The 21870-nt window shown below is 38.0% G+C and overlaps 1 protein-coding gene across 4 annotated transcripts in view; it reads right to left on the reverse strand.

Moving 5' to 3' along the window:
* LOC115866657 (uncharacterized) overlaps window positions 1–21870 on the reverse strand; it is a 439762-nt gene that overhangs the window by 18555 nt on the left and 399337 nt on the right. For all 4 annotated transcript variants that reach the window (XM_060287720.1, XM_060287721.1, XM_060287723.1 and 1 more), the window contains exon 5: window positions 14631–14721. In XM_060287720.1, coding sequence (XP_060143703.1) covers window positions 14631–14721 — 91 coding nt within the window. The remainder of the gene's footprint in view (window positions 1–14630; window positions 14722–21870) is intronic.

Here is a 21870-nt window from a genome sequence, read left to right on the forward strand (position 1 = left end):
CCCTTTTGAACTCAAACCAAATGGATTTTGTACCCACAACTCCAGGAAAATTGCTCTTGTTAAGGTCCCTAATGACTGCCCCACTGATAAATTCAAGGGTAAATTCTCAGTGCTCATCTTATTTCATCTATCAACAGTTTTTGACACAATTGATTACTCTCTACATGAATCACTTTCTTATTCTGATTTCCGGGTCAGCAGACTTTCATGGTTTTACCTTTTTTGTAGTTCACTTCACAGAACTGTTTCCAGGTTCCTCCACATCTCCCTAACTTCTTAATTTTGGAGTGCTTCAGGGTTCAGTCTAGGTCCTCTTCTCTATCTACACTTACTCCACGGTGATTTTTAAATTACCAGCTATTCACCAATGACACCCAGGTATATGTCTTTTGCCCTGAACTCCAGACTCCTGTAGCAACTGACTACAGGATGTCTTTACTTGAATGTCTACAAGGCATTTCAAATTCCAAAATGGAATTCTTGATTACCAACCCTGCTTCTCCCCATCCTCTAAATCTCATGTGGCGGTGGCTCATATGTGTGCAGTCACATAGGCAAAAAAGAAAAACACTGAAGCCATCCTTGTCTCCTCTATTACTCTCACCTCTAGCCACTCAATCAGCAAAACCTTCAAAATACATCTCCAATCAGATTACTTCTGACCACTTCCATAGCCACTATTATCTCCTGCCTGGAATATTGCAGTACCTTCCTGAATTGTCAGACTACTTCACTGGTGTCTTCTCATCATCTATTCTCCACACATCAACCAGAGTAATATAAACCAGATCAATTATTGCTCTGCTCTAAACCCACCAATGGCTGCCTGTTTTACTCAGAATGGAATCCAAATTCTGCCTCTGATCCATCTCTTGTCGCACTTCTGTTCTAACAACACTAATCTCTTTGCCACTCTCACCTCTTCAAACACAACTGGTCTCAGGGCCTTTGCACTTGCTTTTCGCTCTGCTTGAAAGACTTTTCTCTCATCTACTTTAAGTAGGTATTGACTCCAATGTCACCTCATTAAAAAGGCCTCTCTAATCCCCTTACTGAAAATACTATCCCCTGTCACTCTCTTACCCCTTCTCCCTGCTTTGTTTTCTCCTTAACTCTTATAATGGCCTGAATTTATTTATGTGTTTATTGACTGTTGTAATTGGGTTGGCTGGCGGCCCCCAAAGGTTATGTCCATGTCCTAATCAATGGAACTTGTGAATATTACCATATATGGCAAAAAAGTGAATATACTTGGATGGTGACAGATGTGATTATATTAGGGTTATTGAGATGAGATTATTTGGGATTATCCGGGTGGACCCTAAATGCCATCACATGTCCTTAAAAGAAAGAGGCAAAGGGAGACAGTATAGGCAAAAGAGGAGGTGGCAGCCTGACAGAGACACAGGCTGGAGTGATGTGTCCATAAGTTAAAGAATCCTGACAGCTATCAGAACCTGGAAGAGGCAAAGATCAGATTCTCCCCTCGAGCCTTCGGAGGGAGAGCTGCCTTGTGGACACCTGGATTTTGGACTCCTGGTCTCCAGAACTGTGAGAATAAATTTTTGTTGTTTTAAGGCACCCAGTTTGTGATAACTTGTTGTGGCAGCCGTAAGAAATGAATACACCTGCTTTTCCTCACTGGAATGTAAGCACTGGGACGTCGTGCATGGCTGTATCCCCAGTGCTGCAGCAAGGCCTGGCACAGAGCAGCAGCCCAATAAACATCTGATGAATGAAGACATACTAGTCATGTGGTTAGTTATTTCAGCTGTTTTGTTTGTTCTTTCTTCTGTTTGTTTTTTACTGAGGGATTTGATTCCTCCAGAAGTTTCCCAAGTCTTATATATCTTCTGGTAAATATCTAAACTCAAAGAAAAAACTAAAAGGACAGTTTTAAGGGTTAAATGAGTCAGCACTTTTCGGTCAGGTGTTGGGTTAAAAATAATCATGTAGCTATCATTCAATAAAAGGGTAATAATTATGATGGGCATCATTGTAACAGGGACTGGGCCAGCCTAGGCCACTCTGAAGAGTGGGGTCCTTTTTCTCTTCTTCCTTACCCCAAAGACTACATAAATGTACCTTTAAAAGCAGATTTTTAAACTTTATTATCGTGGGCTATTTTCTTGCACAGCCATGTCATCATCATCATCATCATCATCAACAACAACCACCATAACAGAAGTTCCTACTTTTTTGTGGCTCAAGCAACATCTGGGGGGGATTTGATCATCTTGGAGCCAAGCCATTTTTTTTTATTTCAGACCATATAGCACCTTGAACAAGCGTGACACTTGGGTGGGTGAGGACAGTTTGTGGGTGTCTCTTGATAATGCTGAGAAAAATGAGTCATCTGATAATTTCTTTGTTGTATTTCCTTACATATTTAACCCTCGCATTCTCCTGGACTCCTATGTTTGTATGCTCTTAACAATAGATTTCTAGAAGCACATTTGCTTATGGAATAAAAATACCGAGGGGCCATACCGAGGACTTTCTAAGTAGAGCTGGACAGCCAAGTGACAAGATCATACCTATACCCCTTTCTCTTATCCTTAGATACTCTTCTCACTCTTGTGTCTACTTTTCTGGAAGCTCTGCGAGGTCCCAGATTGGCCTGATCTTACATCCTTTTGACTGCATGCCTTATTCTCATAGAGAAACTATCTTTCGGTTCCTTTGGCTGTGTTCCATTTTCTTTTGTCTCATCAGAATCAGTTCTGTTCTCTCATTTAACTGCTCTTACTCTTCTTACAGTTTCTCCCCAAAGTGGATTAGTTTCCTTGGTTTAACTTAAGGCCTTTGGAGGGTAGGAAACCATTCAGATACTTGTTCTATGCAGAACACAAGACTACCAGGATCAAATTTTTCATGTCTAAAAATTCCCTGCAACAGTTGGCTCCATTATCCACTCTTCTTCATGCTCTGATGCCAGATACTTATGGAGCAAATCTATCTGAGAGGAGTATAAATTCTGTGGATCCATGAGTTTCAAGACACATTTAATTCGGCAGAACTTTGAATAAGAAGTGTTCTGTATAATCTGGGTATCCTCATCAAGGATCCCAGTGTTCCATTCTACAGCCAAAAACTTACCACAGTCCTGGTTTCACTTAGCTCATATCAGAAAGGTCTAGGTTATTATGGTCCTGGCATATGTTACTGGAGAGCTTACTTTTGTCTGATGTGACTTCTTTACTGCTATGCTCAATAGAAGTGATATTTAAAGCTGAGCCATGGTTTATAAATTTCTCTTCTTGTAGACAAGCTCGTATTTGCTCCATGCTTACAGTCATAAGTCAGGAGACAATTTTAAGGCTGATAGAAATCTCTCCCAGCACAGATGTAACACTAATTTGTTCCTCTTGCCTTGATGAAGAATTTGATATCATCATGGATTCACTTTCTTTTTCCTTAAAAAAGCATTATGAAATGTCTGGAGCGTAGAGGGTATCTGGTGGAAAAATAAATTCACCGTGATCCAAGAAATGAGTCGCCAAAGCCAGTGTTGGCTTAAGCTGGTACAGAGAGAAGAGAGGAGGTTCCATAAACCCCCTTCCCCTTCCCTGCATGTGTAACTCTAGCTCTAAATGTAACTGAGGCGTATAGGGGCACAGCACATGCTTGGAATACGTGTGTGTGCCTGTGTGTGTGTGTCTGGGCTGGAGGAAAGGAGGGCAGGGGAGGAAGTACACCTGAGTCAGGTGTTATAATCCCAAACATGAGGAAAGCAGTGGGATAATTTGGAAGATGAATGTCCTTGGGGATATCTGCAGACTCACGTTGAGGAGGTCATCAAATGAATGATTGGTTTATTGATCTGCTCAAATAAAAAATATAGGGCTTCTCACACATGAAGTTTTTCACGCCATTGGATAATTTGCTTAGTGCTGATGTGACACCTATCTTATGTACAACCTCACTGTCCTCAAAGTCTGTCTCCATACCCTCTCATCTCTCAGCCTCAATCTTCCCAATCTTCTCTCAGCCCCTCTCCAAGTCTTGGACCATCTTGCATAGAATTTGAGGGCAAAGGTATTCATAAGGCTATTAATTGCATTATTTTTTGTATCTAAACATTCTTTTATGTATAAATAAAGTTAACAGATATTGGTCTTTTGTTCTTTTCTCTCAATTTTTCATATGTTCCCTTGCATCTCTTACAGTCTCAGATTACATGATAATTTGTTAGACACCTATTTCCTGTGTAACTCAAAAGTGAACTAGATGTGCATATAGTAGGAATACTGTTTACACGCACATAGGATGAATAGTCATACCTAGAGAGAACGTGAATAAAGCTTCTCTATCCATTTTTCTCTCCTGGCAATTTTGATTGAAAGACAAAAAAAGAATGAGATAAACTTTGTGGGTGCAATTTCCCTCACACTTTTGCTTAATTAAATTTGAATGGCTGATACAAAACCTATATTATTCTGTATTATGAAATTCTGTGCTTTTTTGTAGCCACTTCAAGAATATTTCCTGTTTCTGAAATTAAATTTTTGAATTTTGCATTAAAAAGGTGAGTATCTTTGCTGTTTTTTAAGTATCAGGAGCCTAAAGTTAATGGGGCTGGAATTATTGCCATGAGGCTGCACTGAACGTTGTTCTGCTCCTTTTCTCGGGTCTTGCTTCTTCTGGGAGAAATATTGCAAAGTCAAGTGACAAACATTCACAAAGTTAGGTGTAGCCTAAGTGGGTCCATGGGCCGATTTAATTCAAATTTACCCAAAGCATCAATAAACATACATTCTTACTTAACTTGGGCCTAACTCTAGTGCAAACCACCATCTATTCTAGATGCAAGATACAGTCGGTCCATTGTTTCCAGGTGTTTTGATGACTGAACCTGCTCAATAGTTGATCTAATTAGTATGGAAATAATGAAAAAGAGTTGACAACAAATCCAATCAATTCAGTAGGAGTGTGTGTGTGTGTGTGTGTGTGTATCTCTGTGTGTGTGTGTAATTCCTGTATCAATAAACATGTGATTTCCAGCTGTTCCCTCTCACTTTCCTTTACTCATTTCAGTAGTTTAAAATCAACAGGTTGAAAGGATCTTTGAGTGGAGAGGTTTTTCTATTAACAATGGGTACCCATAAAAATTAAAACTCCAGAATGACACCCAGTTCTAAGCAATGATTACATATATAACATGTTCCTAAATGGGCTTTTTGAGTACTAATTATTACATCATAATTTCTCAGAGGTCTTTTAGTAGGTTTAAAAACTGTTCATTACAAATAAAATGAGTTCTTGGGAAAATGAAGGTGGCCCTTAGCAAAGCAGTATGACTAGTGAAGAATAGGGTTTGCCAAATAAAAGACTCAGGTGCTTTTATATTTATCCAGGTAACTTGTTATCTAGGCAACTACTTATTTTTAACCTTTTATTTTGAAATAATTATAGATTCATAGGAAGTTGCAAAATATCGTGCATGGGGTCTCGTAAACTCTTCACCAGCTTTCCCCAATGATGACATCTTATATGACTATAGTACAATAGCAAAACCAGGAAACTGACATTGGTACAATAGTGCTAACTGGATTACAAACCTTATTCAGTTTTCATCAGTTTTTACATGTACTAGTGTGTGTGTTAATAGTTCTATGCAGTTTGATTCCATGTAGAGTTTTCTGTAAGCAGCACTACGATCAAGACAGAACTGTTTCAAGACCTGTACTCTGAAAACTATAAGATGCTGATGAAAGAAACTGAAGATGACACAAACAGATGGAAAGATATACCATGTTCTTGGATTGGAAGAATCAATATTGTGCAAATGACTATACTACCCAAGGTAATCTACAGATTCAATGCAATACCTATCAAATTACCAATGGCATTTTTTGCAGATCTAGAACAAAAATCTTAAAATTTGTATGGAAACACAAAAGATCCCGAATAGCCAAAGCAATCTTGATAAAGAAAAATGGAGCTGGAGGAATCAGGCTCCCGGACTCAGGCTCTCTGACTTCACTGTACTATCCTTTACTGTACTATAAAGCTACGGTAATCGAAAAAGTATGGTACGGGCACAAAGACAGACTTAAAGATCAATGGAACAGTATAGAAAGCCCAGAAATAAAACCACACACCTATGGTCAATTAATCTACGACAAAGGAGGCATGAATATACAATGGAGAAAAGATGACTGCGGTGCTTCAATAAGTGGTGCTGGGAAAACTGGACAGCTACATGTAAAAGAAGGAAATTAGAACATTCTGTAACACCATACACAAAAATAATCTCAAAATGGATGAAAGACCTAAATTAAGACCAGATACTATAAAACTCCTAGAGGAAAACATAGGCAGAACACTCTTTGACATAAATCACAGTAATGTCTTTTTGGATCCACCTCCTAGAGTAATGAAAATAAAAAAAATAAATAAACAAATGGGACCTAATTAAACTTAAAAGCTTTTGCACAGCAAAGGAAACGATAAACAAAATGAAAAGACAACCCACAGACTGGGAGAAAATATTTAAAAACAAAGTGACCAACAAGGGGTTAATCTGCAAAATATACAAATAGCTCATGCAGGTCAATAGCAAAACAACCCAATCAAAAAATGGACACAAGGTCTAAATAGACATTTCTCCAAAGAAAGCATACAGATGGCCAAAAAAACACATGAAAAGATGCTTAACACTGGTAATTATTAGATAAATGCAAATCAAAACTACAGTGAGGTATCCCCTCACACTGCTCAGAATGGCCAACATCAAAAAGTCTACAAACAATAAATGCCGGAGAGGGTATGGAGAAAAGGGAACCCTCCTACACTGTTGGTGGGACTGTAAGTTGGTACAGCCACTATGGAAAACTGTATGGAGGTTCCTTATAAAACTAAAAATAGAGCTACCATATGATCCAGCAATCCCACTCCTGGGCACATATCCAGAAAAAACATACTTTGAAAAGATACATGCACCCCAGTGTTCAATGCAGCACTATTTACTATAGCCAAGACATGGAAGCAGCCTAAATGTCCATCAACAGCTGAATGGATCAAGAAGATGTGGTTCTATATACAATAGAGTATTACTTAGCCATAAAAAGAATGAAATAATGCCATTTGCAGCAACATGGATGGATTTAGAGATTATCATACTAAGTGAAGTAAGTCAGAAAGAGAAAGACAAATATCATATGAAGTCACTTATATGTGGAATCTAGAAAAATGATACAAATGAACTTATTTAACAAAACAGACTCACAGACTTAGAAAGCAAATTTATGGTTACCAAAGGGGAAGTAGGGGAAAGGATAAATTAGGAGATTGGGATTAACATATACACACTATTGTATATAAAATAGATAATCAACAAGGACCTATTGTATAACACAGGGAACTCTACTCAATACTCTGTAATAACCTATATGGGAAAATAATCTGAAAAAGAATAGACGTATGTATATGTATAACTAAATCACTTTGCTGTACACATAAAACTAACACAACATTGTAAATCAAATATATATATATATATATATATATATATATATAAAATGAAGACAGAACTGTTCTATTACTCCAAGGAACATATCAATAAATATTCATTTATATGAAAAAATAAACAACATAATTTATATGAATAAATTAAGGTTCAATTTACTTGCAGGAACTATATTATTTCTCAAAAATATGTGAGTGGATGAATATATGGTTGGATGGTCTAGGTTGGTCAGTGCTCCATCAATATTGGTCCTGGGTTCATCTAGACTGAGACTAGATTGTTTTATAGAGGAGAGCTAAGGACTCATGGGGTCAACTTCTATTTGTTTCATTTTCTTGTTTTCAAAATTCCCTTTCTAAATAAAAGAGTTCTGTAAAACCCATTCAGTGTTCATATCTGGAAATTCTGCTATATTGGTAAGCTCTTGGTGGCAAAAATGACTACCATGAAAATCTTCATCAAAATCGTCAAAGTTAAAGTATTCTTTACCTTGGGCTGAAATAATAAATTTCCACTTGTGGATTCCTCTCTTAAATCCATATGACAAAATCATGAGGTAAATATTTCCAAGTGTCCCTCTGTCTCTTTAAGTGATTTCCCACATTTTCACTTCACCAGAGACCCCTTAAAATATGATAGTGGTGACAATGACCTCACTCAAATAGATGCAGAGCCAGTTTTTTCCGTTTCTAATGCATTTTTCTGTAGTTTAAACTAGATTGTAAAATATTTCTCATTTGATCTTCTATCAGGTGTGGCTGGTAATACTTTGCTAATTTGAAAACTTTCCATGTTGAAGTTTAGTCTAAGTTAAAAAATACATATTGCTTAAAATGCCATTTTTGTGTTCTCCTTTTTGTTATTCTAGACATTAAATATGGGAGTTCAGGTTCTTTAACATAAATTGGTTATTTATTTCAAAGATCAAAATACGGCATTTGCTATTTCATTTTAAAATTGATATGAATACATTTATAGAAAGAAATATCTCCTAGAAATACCATTTCAATCAAACTAGAGAGAAATTTGGTATAATTTATATAAAAGAAGTATATCATGGAAAATAAATAGAACTTACACAAAGTAATGCATATCTCCTAAGATGGCTGAGCCACAAAACACAGCGCTAATTCCCGGATCATCACTTTAATATTTAAATCAAAGACCTCTGTAGTTTACTTTAAAATGTTTATACATTGGATATAAAAATTGCGAAGAAATTATGGAGACTTTTCAGTTATTAAAGGGAGGATATTTAAACTCTGTTATCCTACTTCCCAAGGCTTACAGCATTTCTGGTCAAACTCAGATGTATCAGTGTAAGTGTACATTTTACATGACATAGCTATCGTACCACCAATCTGAAGAGTTCTGATATCTGTAGATTACTCTGAGAATAAAAGAATTTATTGAGTTTTTTTTCTTTTCAGAGCATTTGGTTTTTCACATGCAACAGCTTAAATCAAACTTTGAACAGAAGTTTTAATTTTAAGGCATATATATATCTTTCCCATTCATTCTACAGCTTTTGCTATGTTCAAGATTTTCCTGTTACTTTAAATTATCTACTTATCTATGAACTAGATTTATACATATTAAAACTACACATAACTATTCACATATATTAACAAGCTACATACACCTCAGTCTCAACTGTGAGTGATTGACAGGCATTGGTTTTTAATTCTGTAGACTAAAGCTTATGCCTTTCTGCTGACGTGGCTGATGGTAGTGGCCTGTGCTAGACCTTAGCCCCTTCGTAACTGCTTTTCTTTTGCTCAGAAGTAAGCTGTTTATCTTGCCATGGCCTTTCTTGCTCTTTACCCTACATCTCTAGGTACAGACAAAAACTCATCTTTGAAAACCTTAACCACATATATGCATCCTATATGCATTCTATAGCTCTAGCATAGAATCAGCAGCTGTGAGGGCGAGAAGGATGTCGAATCCCACCTACCCCGTGGTCTCACCAGGGGCTTCTCAGAGCAGGTGGGACCCACCAGCCCAAGGGGTGTGCCTCGGCTCTGAGTTCCAGCACCCACTCACCCAGGCCCTCCTCTACAGCATCAGGCCGGCTTCACATTTATTTATATCAATTTTCAAATAGCATTTTTTTGAAAATAAGATTCCACTGCGGGAAACAAAAGTAAAACAATAAGTACTGTAAAGAAATGAATAAAAACAAAAACAAAAAACACTGATAAACAATTTTCTTCATCTTAACAGATTTTTAAACATGAGGCCAGAGAATTCGGGCACCTTTTTTACTATTACAGAGAGCAGTCCAGTTCTCCTGATTCCTCATTCAGCCTTCCTTCTGTTCGCCCTTACAACTAAAACACATCAGGCTGTTGGGATAACTAGTCTTTCCCTACTCGGCTTGGGGTTCCCAGGCCAGGTGGCTCGGGTGGTAGGGCTGGTGAAGGGCGGGAGGGCCGTTAATGCTTAACCCACCAGATGGGTTCGTTTTCTCCATGGGCCTAACCACAGAAGTCCCTGCCCCCCCGCCGGGAGCTTTTCACAGGTGAGCAGACTTCCCTCTGAGAAATGCCAATTGTTACAATCCTTTCTGGGACAGAAGGTTCCAACAAATGACATGCATTTCTGTTAAACAGAAAGAAGTCTACGAAAAGGAGAGCTTATGAGGCTCTGCTCAGTACTGCCACACATCCACGGAGGCCTGAGGGCTCGCTGTGAGAAGTCCCCTTGGTGGCCTTCCTCCTGGCACCTCTCTGGTTGCTTCCCTTTCTAAATGCTTTCTCTGCGTCCTTAACATTCAGTTCTGCCTGCACTCTTCTGATCTGCCTTTTTTTTTTCCTGTTTAGAAGCCCCCTATAAAGGACCAAAAGTGTGGAGCTTATTAGGGTCAGAGTGGCAAGTTTCTGGGGCCCTGACAAACAAAAGCAGGGCTCTCCCTGGCAGGTGCTTCCAGCTGTCACACACACACACACACACACACACACACACACACACACACACACACACACACACACACACACACACACACACACACACACACACACACACACACACACACACACACACACACACACACACACACACACACACACACACACACACACACACACCCCTTCCCGCGTGAAACCACCAGGAAGTCTATGTGTTTTCATTGGTACCACACGTCATCCTGAAATTTTTCAGAACCCTTTCTACAGTAACACTACTTTAAAAAATTAATTTCTAAGGTCAAGGTCATTAAAAAGAAAACATCATTAAGCTCTTTGAAATTCCACTGGGCTTTAAAGATTTAAGACTCTTGCGGTGTTTAATATAAATTTTGCCAAATTTTTAAATAAACTAAAAAATTCACAACAGTTGACTCCCCCCCAGGGCCCCTTTAAAACACTTACAGATTGCTGAGATATGGGTCATGATGGATGACTACGAAAGGGCTATGCATGGACAGCCTGCAACTAAACACCTCCCCTTTCTACAGTTCCTGGCACCAGAAGTTCTCTGTGGTCTTTTCCCTAATGGAGTGATTTCCAAATGCCAGTCGTGGGCCAGGGCCAGTTTTTGACATAGTCTTCAGCTTCAGTGGTGAAACGAGAAGGAGAGGGAAAATAGACTGAATTGTCTCATACAGCTAAATGTATTCAATGTCAGGCTCTGTCCTTTATTTTGAGATTTTTATTTTTGCTTTTCTTGCCTTTCTCTTTTGCTATTAAAATGTTCATTTCTTATAGAAAGTGAGGCCCACAGTGGATGATAGACATATCTTGTTTTGTTTAAATGACCTTTATAAAATTAAAAGATGGAAACTCTGCATTGGTTTTAAAGCCAATTTTAACTCTCCGTGAAATTTAAAGTCAGGAAAACATTGCTCTAAGGCTGGCTAATCCCAAGACCAAAAGTGAATGCCTGCAACCACTGAAATTCTTAAGAGAACTTAGGTTTTCATTTTTTTTTTTTAAAAAGAGAATTCTCTTTCAGAAAGTATAGAGAATAAGCATGGTAAAGGGTCCATCACTCTACTTTACTCTCTTTTCCCAACATTCATAGAAATTTAGATGGTCTGAATGCAAGGTCGTCTTGAAATGTGAAACAGAAATAGGGTAACACGATGTGAAAGCTGCCTCTGTTGTTGATCTGTTCTTGTGCCTGCTGTCTCAAAGGACCATGAAGTGTGACACCGTGTCACAAACAGAGCCCCCGATGTGCTTACTTTTTCCTGACAAATACTATAAATTTTCTTCTTGTAGTGAACAAACATTGTTTATGCAGCTGTGATTCCGTAAATGAAAACTGACTTTCTATCGTGATGTATCTTTGTTTCAAAGACACTTAAGGAGAGCTCTTTCCTGGCATTTGTGCATGGGGGGACTTTTCGAGTAAGACCGCCTAATTAGGAACAATCACTGTGCATTAGATCCACCAAAAAGAAAAAAACATTTGGCTTTGTTAAGTGTTTCCATCTTGGGTTATAGGCTTTATCTAAAGCAGCTTCTTCCCCAGCCTGAATGGCCTTTGCTGTGGATGTTGAAGGTAAGAGCAAATGCTGGCCAGCCCAACAGATACAGAACAAACTCAGGAAATCTCAGCCCCTCAGGCAGTTGAATTCCCACTCCTCTGAGACCAGCTGAGATTATTTTCTTACTTCATTTAACTAGCCAGATGATAGCTTGACTGATGGGGCCATTAGGTCCAGAGCAAAGTAATTTTAGAATGAAAATTATGCAATAGGTTAGACCACAGTTCAATTTTTATCACCCCAAATGCATACAATGTCCCTAATGTGACTGCCTTTGGGCTAAGGCTGAAAGAAATGTTTAGTCCCAAGGTGGCTATAATTTCTGAAATAGATCGAGCGAAACCTCTCTCTCTCTCTTTTTTCCCTACTTAAACACATGGAAATGAATTTCTTAGGTTTTACTTTTTAAATATCTGGTACAAGGTGAAAACTGCAGTGATTAATATTTCCTAGGGGGCCATTGGTTGGTGAGGAAAAGTCGCCAAGCTTTATCTGACAGTTCATCAAGTTGCTATTATCGTTTTCATGGTTGGGTCCAACACGTAGACAAGCTTCATGACAGTAAATCGCCTGGGAAACTGGGAATTGATCCAATTTTTTAAAAAGTCTTCAACACAAAGATTTTGCTAAAGTGCCTCCTAAAATAAAATGCACCCCAGGACACCGTTGTAGTTTCTCTTTGTGGCTTTTTTATTTCTCTGGTTATTCCTGTTGACTTTTCTATTTTTTCTTTTGAAATGAATAAAGATTTTTAATTTCATGATTTTATAGAAAAGCTCAATTTGCAAGAATATCAAGGATTTCTCATTTGAACACCTCATGCTATTCCTGATTGCTGGAACTTAACTTTTGATTCCTAAACCCAATTTGTAAATCAGTCATCCTTTTCACCCTTACCCACCCTAAACTGACTCCTCTTCCTGGAGCTCTTATCTCATTTTTTGGCATCCCTACCTACTCAACAGCAAGAGTACAGAGGAAATCTTGCAGTCAGAGAGTTTCCTTTTCATCCATCACGCTACACACGTATATTGGGTGCCTATTACATGCCACACATTGCTCTAAGAATTGGAGATGTAGTCATGTATAAGACAGATAAAGAACTGTTTTCACAGCAAATACATCCAAGTACATTTCTTCCAAAAGACTCTCCTTTCATGAATTCCCCATGAAGTACCATTTAGTGTTTGCAGAAAGACTACTCTTAAAAATGAAAGGCAGATGGGACTTCCCTGGTGGCGCAGTGGTTAAGAATCCGCCTGCCAATGCAGGGAACACAGGTTCAAGCCCTGGTCCAGGAAGATCCCACATGCCACGGAGCAACTAAGCCCGTGTGCCACAACTGCTGAGCCTGCACTCTAGAGCCTGTGAGCCACAACTACTGAAGCCCGTGCGCCTAGGGCCCGTGCTCCACAACAAGAGAAGACACCGCAATGAGAAGCCCACGCACCCCAAAGAAGAGTAGCCCCCGCTCATCGCAACTAGAGGAAGCCTGCGTACAGCAACAAAGATCCAATGCAGCCAAAAATAATAAACAAATAAAATAAAATTTATTAAAAAAATGAAAGGCAGAAAAGCAGCAGAAATAAAATATTGAATAGTATAATTATAACTAAAATTTCATTTCATTTTAAAAATTACATTTATAAGTAAAAATGAAATTAAATTTAGTGAAGATATTTGGACACAATGGTTTTGGAAAATATGCAGGTATATTAAAGTTCTAAAAAAATTGGTTTAATTCAAAAATAAGCTCAATATGTAACTAAATAAGACCTAGATAGCAGAAGAATTTGAGGGTGAAGTTGGGAGTATTTAAATCATATTATTTCCAACTATTTTTTAATATTTATAGCAGGGTTTATTTATAGTTACTTCTGAAGTTTAAAATGCTAAATATCACTAAGAACTGTCTACTTCAATATGAGTCAGGATCTAGGGCAACAGAAAATATAAAACTGAAAAATTTCTCATTTATTTATTTTTAAATTTTGTGTTTATATTCTCCATTGAGAACTAAATCATACTTAAGAGAGTTATAAAAATCATAAAAACAATTAAATTAAAGAGAAAATACTTACATATATCTAGGACAAAGATATTTAGTATGCTAGGATCTTTCTTCAGTGGCCAAAAAACCACCAAGGAAAGAGGCAAACAAAAAACAAGTTCTTGGAATATCATCTGAGGAATTCTAATTTTAATATGCAGAGCAAAGTCAGCATTTTCTCATTCACTTCTCAGAAAACCATCCAAAAGCAGAAAGGAAAACAGGGAAAACAGTATTGCAAAGCCTATCCTTTGTAAAAGAAGTAAACGACAAGAGACCCCAAAACAAAAAATGAGAAAAAAGACTTCCAAAATCAGTGAAGGTCAAGCAAGGACACAAGAATCTCCACAGCGAAGATGCCCCTGGGCACTGAGCTGAGAAAAAGTTGTAAGAGTCTTAAGAGACCCATATTGATATGTAAACCCAGCTTTTTACAACAGGAGCCAGCAGACTTTTTCTTAAAAGAGCCAGATTGTAAATATTTTAGGTTTTGTAGACAGTATGGTCTCTTGCAACTACTCAATTCTGCCATCGTAGAGTTCTGACAGCCATAGACAATATGTCAACAAATGGGCATGGCTGTGGTTTAGCGAAACTTTATTTATAAAAACACGCACCTGGCCTGTAGTTTGCTGACCCTTGTTCTGTAGTAATAGGGATGTACCAGCTTGAGTGAGAGCTTCTCTTGATTTCAAACTGATGAGGTTTCTAGAAAAAGGAGAGGAGATGAAGCTAAATGAAAAGTTGTACAAAAATGCCATACTTGAAGGAAGCAGTCTACTGGTGTGCCCCTGAGGAGGAAAGTGACCTTGCTCTAAGAGTGGTCCAAAGCTACTGGTATCAATTGGCTGGAGAAAGTTAAAGGCTAGCATAACCCACTTTTTCATAAGAAAAACTCCAACTAGCTGGAAAATAGCCCATACCTCTCTCTCACAGAGCCTTTTTAAAAAAGCTGATTGAGGAAAACTTGCCTTATTCTAATGTGATTAATCAAAAAGAAATCAACTCAGGATATATAAAAAGTTGTTAAAAGAAGGTGAAAACAAGAATGGAAGAAAGAGGAAAACTAAGTGGTGGTCAAGAAATATTCTCTGGAAAAATGTCTAATGAGGTAGGTAAAAATTGTGACCAAATATATTCCTGAATTTTTGAAAATGAGTGAGTAATCACCTATCTGCAATTTCACAGGAAAAAATGATGAAACAACAGAAGTAGATCAAACATGTGCTGGCAGAATTAAGGGAAGATATAAAAAAAGACCCCCCAAAAATCACAGAGATGTAGGTCAAGGTACAGATTGGAAGCTGCAGAAAGATTGAGCACTGTTGAAAACACAGCTAGGAATGGGGAAGATGGATCAGAAAAAAGGGTGTAAAGAATAAACAGACAAGAAGCTTAAAGATTATAGGATAGATACGGAATACATACAAAATAAATTAAACATATACATACTTGGTGTCCCTGAAGAAGAAAACCAAAATTATAAGATATCACTGTTAGGAATATTACACAAAAATAACCAATATAAAACATTATTAAACAAAATCCAGTAGCATATTAAAAACTAACACACTGTGACCAAGTGTGATTTATTCCAAGAATGCAAGGATGGTTCAAATCTGTTAATTTATTTTCACCACACTAAGAGATGAAAAGTCATGTTGCTAGACGCTGAGAGGCACTTGATAAAACTCAACAGCCATTCTTACTTTTTAACCTTATCAATAAAATGGCAGTAGATACTTTCTTAATATAATCAAATTTATTTATCTCAATCTAAAATTTAGCACCGTTTTTAAGGGGGAATCTCAGAACGATTCATAGTAAAGTCAGGAATAAGACAAGGATGTCTTCTATCACCATTAAAATATACACTGATCTAGAGATCCCAGCCAATTCCATTAACACAAGAGAAAGAAATAAAATGTAGACAATTAAAAAAAAAGACAAATCATACCTGTTTGTAGATTAAAAGATTTAATATTGAATTACAATAAAAAGTAATCCAACTGAAAAATATTACAAATAATAGTGGCATTTAGTTAAGCCCTTGGTTAAATTAATATATAAAATCATTAACCTTCATATAGTAAAAGAAAATATGTATTAATAGTAGAAAAGACTTCATTTTTAATAACAATATGACTAGAAAATATTTAGAAATAAGTTTATCAGATGTGATAGATGTGTATGAAGAAGCCTTTACAATGCTACTCATGGACACAAGAAAGCACTTGTATAAATGTAAAGATATACTATATTCTTGGCAACTGAAGCTCAGTATCACGCACCTTTCAATTCTCTCCAAATTAATGTAAACACTTAATAAAGACAGTTACTACGTCAGTGGAATTTTGGGGGCTATATATGATTCTAAAGTTTATATAGAAAAATAAACAAGCAAGAAAACCCAGGAAAATTCAGAAAAAAAGAAAATATGTGGTACTAGCCCTGCCAGATGTTAAAATATTTAGAATAAGATAAGTACGTGTGGCATTTCGAATCAATGGAAAAAAAAGTTGAAATTAAATAATAAATGTTGCTTATTCTGGCCCAGTTATTCTATTGGATTGCCTTCCAGAAAAAAATAATATTGAATTCTATGCTCACACTTTATATCAAAATAATTTCCTGATGAATCAAAGATTTCTATGTAAATAATACAAATATAAAAATACTAGGACACTCCATGGGAAAGTTACAAAAGTATTGCTGTGGAGAATACCTAAGTGTATTGTGAAACTCAGGAGACATAAAAAAATATTTATGAATCTGATAATATAAAAATATAACTGGCCAAAAAGTATGCAATTTATAATATAAACTAGCACAGTCCAATAGAAATACAATGCAAGACATTTGTAATTCTAAGTTTTCTGGTAGTTACATTAAAAAAGTAAAAAGAAATGGGTGAAAGTAATTTTAATAATTTATTTTATTTGATCTGACATGACCAAAATATTTTCTTTTCAGCAAGTAATTAATATAAAATACTATAGATATTTTCATTCTTTTTATTGGTACTAAAATATCTGGTTTGTATTTTATATTTATTGTGCATTGCAATTTGGATGAGCCACATTTCAAGTGCTCAAAAGTGGCTGGTGGCTATCATATTTGACAGCACTTTAATGAGTTAATTTCCTTAATATAGAATATTCTAATATAGAAAGAGTTCTCATAAGTCAATAAGAAAAAGTCTAACAACCTAATTAAAAAAGGACAAACATAATTCACTAAAAATTAGAGAACTTCAAGTTAAACTATAAGAAAATACCATTTCATCTCAGATTGGCAAAGATCAATAAATTATATAACATGCTGTGTCCATGAGGAAGAGATTCAGTCATCTCATACCCTGATGATAAGAGTATAAATTGGTACAGTCTCAGTGGAGGGAAATTTGGCAATATCTATCAAAGTGACCAATACTCATACCTTTGACTTAGCTCCAATTTCAAGATTTTTTTCCTACAGTTATACTTGCAAGTGTGAGAAATTGCTTATGAGCTAATTATTTATTGAAATATTGTTAATAAATTTGTAAAAATTTGGAAACTGCCTAAATGTTTATCAAAAGAGTACTGTTTAACTAATTTATATAACACTATAAAATGAAATATATGCAATAAAAACTAATAAAATAGTTTATGTAATGCAATGAGAGGCTATTCAGGCTGTATTGTTATGTGGGAAAAAAAGGCAAGGCACAAGTAAGTATAAATAGTCTAGTACCACCTCTACAAAAATCATTTGTACATATATATTGCATACATATGTATAGGCATATTGAATGTATCTGGAAGGATCCATAAGTAATTAGTAACAGAGGTTGCCTATGGGGAGAGGAACTGGTTGACTCTGGGACAAGGTATAAGAGACAGAGTTACTTTTAACTGTATATCCTTTTATGCCTTATAGTTTAGTACCATGTATGTATTACTTATTCAAAACTTATACGAAATATTTAAATATATTAAAGGGCACTGAAGCAACAGGCATATCTATTGAGACTATTTCACTCAACTTTTTATATCTATTGCAAATGTATATTTTAAAACTTCTGCTCACAATTCACCTCTACCTAGTGGTGTTAAGGCAACATCCTGTTCCAAATGCGGGCACCAACCCAAATAACACAGGTTTGTGCTCCGAAAGTTCTGGTTTGGCTCTGGTTTTCTTAACAGTCACAAACACCTGTTATATTGTTTGCTTTCTGACCTCTGTTCAGTGGGACCAAAGAGCAGTTATTTCCAAATCAGAATCTCCTGTCCCCATCGCTCCCTTAATCTTACTGTGAGCTCCTGAGTGGGGAAGGCTGTTAGGCTTCCATCAGAATCAGCAACTGCCCGAGTGTCTGAGGGGCCGCTCCGGATTCAAAGGGTGTACTGTAAATATTTCCCGATGTATTTCCAGGAAAGGTAGTGGGCTTGCATGTTTTCAGGGTCCAGAGGTCCCCTTGTTGACTTTGCCTTCCATCTTTCCAGAAAACCCTGGCTGGTTACAAATTCTGACGACCCCCATGAGGAGAACCACAGCTGAAACTTGGTGGCACTGATCTAAGTGGGCCTTCCTTGCCCACCTCCTGGCAGACAATGAAGGCACCGGTAACATGGTACCTGGCACAAGGTAAGTCTGTAGGTGAGGTTATTATACCTTTTGAAAATGGGGTTACAATCGCCAATGTGAGTTTAAGGCATTTAAAAGATAATAATAATCAATTGGAAACTGAGTAGTCGTTAACATCACCAGGGAAATAAACGGACCTAGATTTCTCAGATCCCTGTGAATGCAACGTGGAGCGTCCAAATCTGGCAAGCAAAATAGTGCTACAGCCTGCTTGGTGTGTGGCAGTGCGGGGGCCTCGAGGCCCTTCAAGAGCTGTGGTCACACAGTTCAATGTTGGGCCAGAATTTTTCAGAATCTACATATGTAATCCCAGGTTACATATGGGGTAGGTTTATACTCATTTAAAATATCAATCACCATTGAAATGCTGGCGTGTCCAAGCAAGGTGCTGGCAGGCTCTCTGAGCAGCCTGTGAAATTGTACAGGGTCTGGAGAGAAAGGGATTAGGTATTTCTATGCCAACCAATGGAGGTCAGTGTTGAGTCACTGATCTCCCGTGTTAACTGGATGCAGAAGTTACCACAGCAGACGCGTCCTTGCTCATAAAAGAGAGACAGAAAAAGGACACTCAAAGATGAAAAACGTGGGGCTGGGACACACATCAAAGTGTAAACAGCAGCTCTAGGCTGCTGAAGGATTACCGCCTGGAGTAGCTGATAACAGTTGGAGCAGCCTTGTGCGTGGGGTGCTGCAGGATGAGAAGGTAGGTGGAGGGGTGACCGTGTGTACCTGGAGCTGGTCCTGTCTTTTAAACTGACTACTTCCCCAAAGTCCTCTCTGATGAGAGATTCTGGGCTCCACAGAGAGCATGCTGGTCTCTTCATTATGTAAGGGAGTTTTAAAAAATGAGGAGAGGCTGGAAGTTGCTTCCCAAGGGTAAACTTGCAGGCAGTATGTTTCTCAGGGTCACAATCCTTATTTCTGTAAAGTTTAAAAAGCCTCCTAAAACATTCTTGCCAAACAGGGAGTCACTGCAGGCTTGCTAGTGGTCACTCTCTGGGTGGGCCACCCTTACTAACCTCTAGATACCGCACAAAGAGAAATTTAGAGTAGGAGGGAAGAGCCTGGGGTGGGTGCGCTCCAAAACTAACCCACTAACCTCAGGGGACGGAAAACTCCAAGAGGCCACTGATAGCTCTTGTGTCCCCTCGCCTCACCTCTCTTAATGGCCACAAGTTTTCTCCCCATAATTTGAGGATTTGAGGGTATGGAGAACTGAGTGGAGTAGTTCAAATCAAATACTTAGGCTCTTGGAGTTTCATTCAGCACTATTATTTTGGTCTTCATTATTAAAATGACTTGGCTGGAGTGGGGCATGGGCAGAAGTTTTAATGGGCAAGAAAGCCCCACTTTATATGGTTTTAACATCCTTGTAGGTAGTGATTATATTTTCAGATGCTTATTTTTCTTCATCAAAGGGCCGCTAAGGAGGATGGATGGCAGCTCTCTGCGTTCGTTAATGCCTGGGGGTGTAGGTAGCAATTAGTAACTTAAAATTATACTTAACGGAGTGTTCTTTACCCCTCAGAGAGGATGATTCCTGCACAAAGCTCCAATAAACAAAAGACAATTTTTGAAATGGAGGTAGATTCTGGAGTACTTTCTTGGTTTCTGGGTTTGGTATCCTTTTTTACATTTTTGTGCTTATTTATTTATTTATTTTGAAGATTTTCCGTTTCTTTTACACTCAGTCAACCAGGGCTGAGCACTGGCAATAGATATTTCTCTTCTGATACAAGTAGCATGTCCTTTAATGACCAGAAGTTGCCTCTGTTCTTTTCATACCACAGCATTTCATGCACCTAGGCCTTCGCTCATGGTCCTTTCTGTTTGCCACACTCCTTTGCTTGTGCTCTCTACCACCCGCCACCTTTAAGATAGGCGTATTTCCTGAATGGTGCAATTCTATTCATTCTTCAAACCTATTTCAAATGTCACCTATTGCATAGGGCTTTCACTGCCCCGCCGATCCTTCTTTCCCCAGGCAAAATTAAGCATTCCTTGCTCCATCCTCCCCACCACCAGAGCATCACGTACATTTTGATAGTGTATACACACATATATGTGGACATCAAATAGTTAAACAGAAAAACTTAAGTAATGCAAGAGAGATATCATCAAAACTCCCTGTTGCTGCCATTGGGAGAATGAAGACAACGCAATACAGGCAGTAATCACAGAGTAAATGACTCCAAATAAATGGAGAAAAGAGGAGACAGCTTTTCTAGCTAGTTTCTAAACAGAAGAACTTTCAATTGCTGTCCGCAAATCAGCCGGGCCTATAATACCACTCCCCTCCATAATAGTGCAGAGTGGAGAAGAGAGTTTGTAGCGGTCATTCTGTAGGCTCCATTTTAGAGGAGACTCAAACCGCCTAAGTTTCTGCATTTGCCCAGATATGTTGTTTCAACCATAAATGGAAATAGCTAGTGCTACAGAAATGTAGGTGTTAAAGAATCTCATGTTTAAAATCTAAACCGTAATGTCAGAACAACTTTTTAAAATTGCAGAGCTCTCTGAGATTAATAAAATCACTCAGAGAGTAGCTAATCTGACCGATCTGCCAGGTTAAGCTGGGACATAGACAAAGTGGAATAGAGAGCAGCAGCATCAAATAGCACAAAACAGTGAAACCAAATACAAGAATCCAGACAGGGTTAAGGCTCAGGTGTGTTACACGGCCATGAGTGGTGCAGATTTTATCGGTGCGTTAGTGAAGAGGGACACTGAGTGAATCCAGACCTCCGTTATCTCTGCGTAATCTGGAGGTTGGGGTATGTGCATGTGTGCACACGTGTGCAGTGGAACAATATCGTTACATCTTGACCCATCTACTGCCCTACCCCCAACCAGAAAAAGCTCATTGTTTGTGGTTTACTGACTCAGGGAAAGGGTGTGTTAACCAAAAGCAGAGAAAGGGGAGTCTCTTTTGGCTTTTGAGTTTCCAAAACCAAAGCCCAGAAAAAAGCAGGGAAGATGAAAATCAGAAGTTCCAACTTCCAGCAGAAAGAAAAGGCTTCCCGAGCTTGGGCAAAAGAGAAGAGCTGGAGAGGAAGTGAGAAGTGCTTAAACAAGAGGTGTATCTTTTCTGCAGGGGTGGGTAAGGCGGGAAGGATGCCCAAGTAGGTGTGTGGGATCCAAGAGCAAGGGCTTACCCAGGATCCTAGCATGCAGAAAGACTCCAGAGAAGCAACAGTGTGGCACTAGTGCTTTGTCAGTTCCATGGAG

The sequence above is a fragment of the Globicephala melas genome, chromosome 18, assembly GCF_963455315.2.
Source record: "Globicephala melas chromosome 18, mGloMel1.2, whole genome shotgun sequence".
Taxonomy (NCBI): domain Eukaryota; kingdom Metazoa; phylum Chordata; class Mammalia; order Artiodactyla; family Delphinidae; genus Globicephala; species Globicephala melas.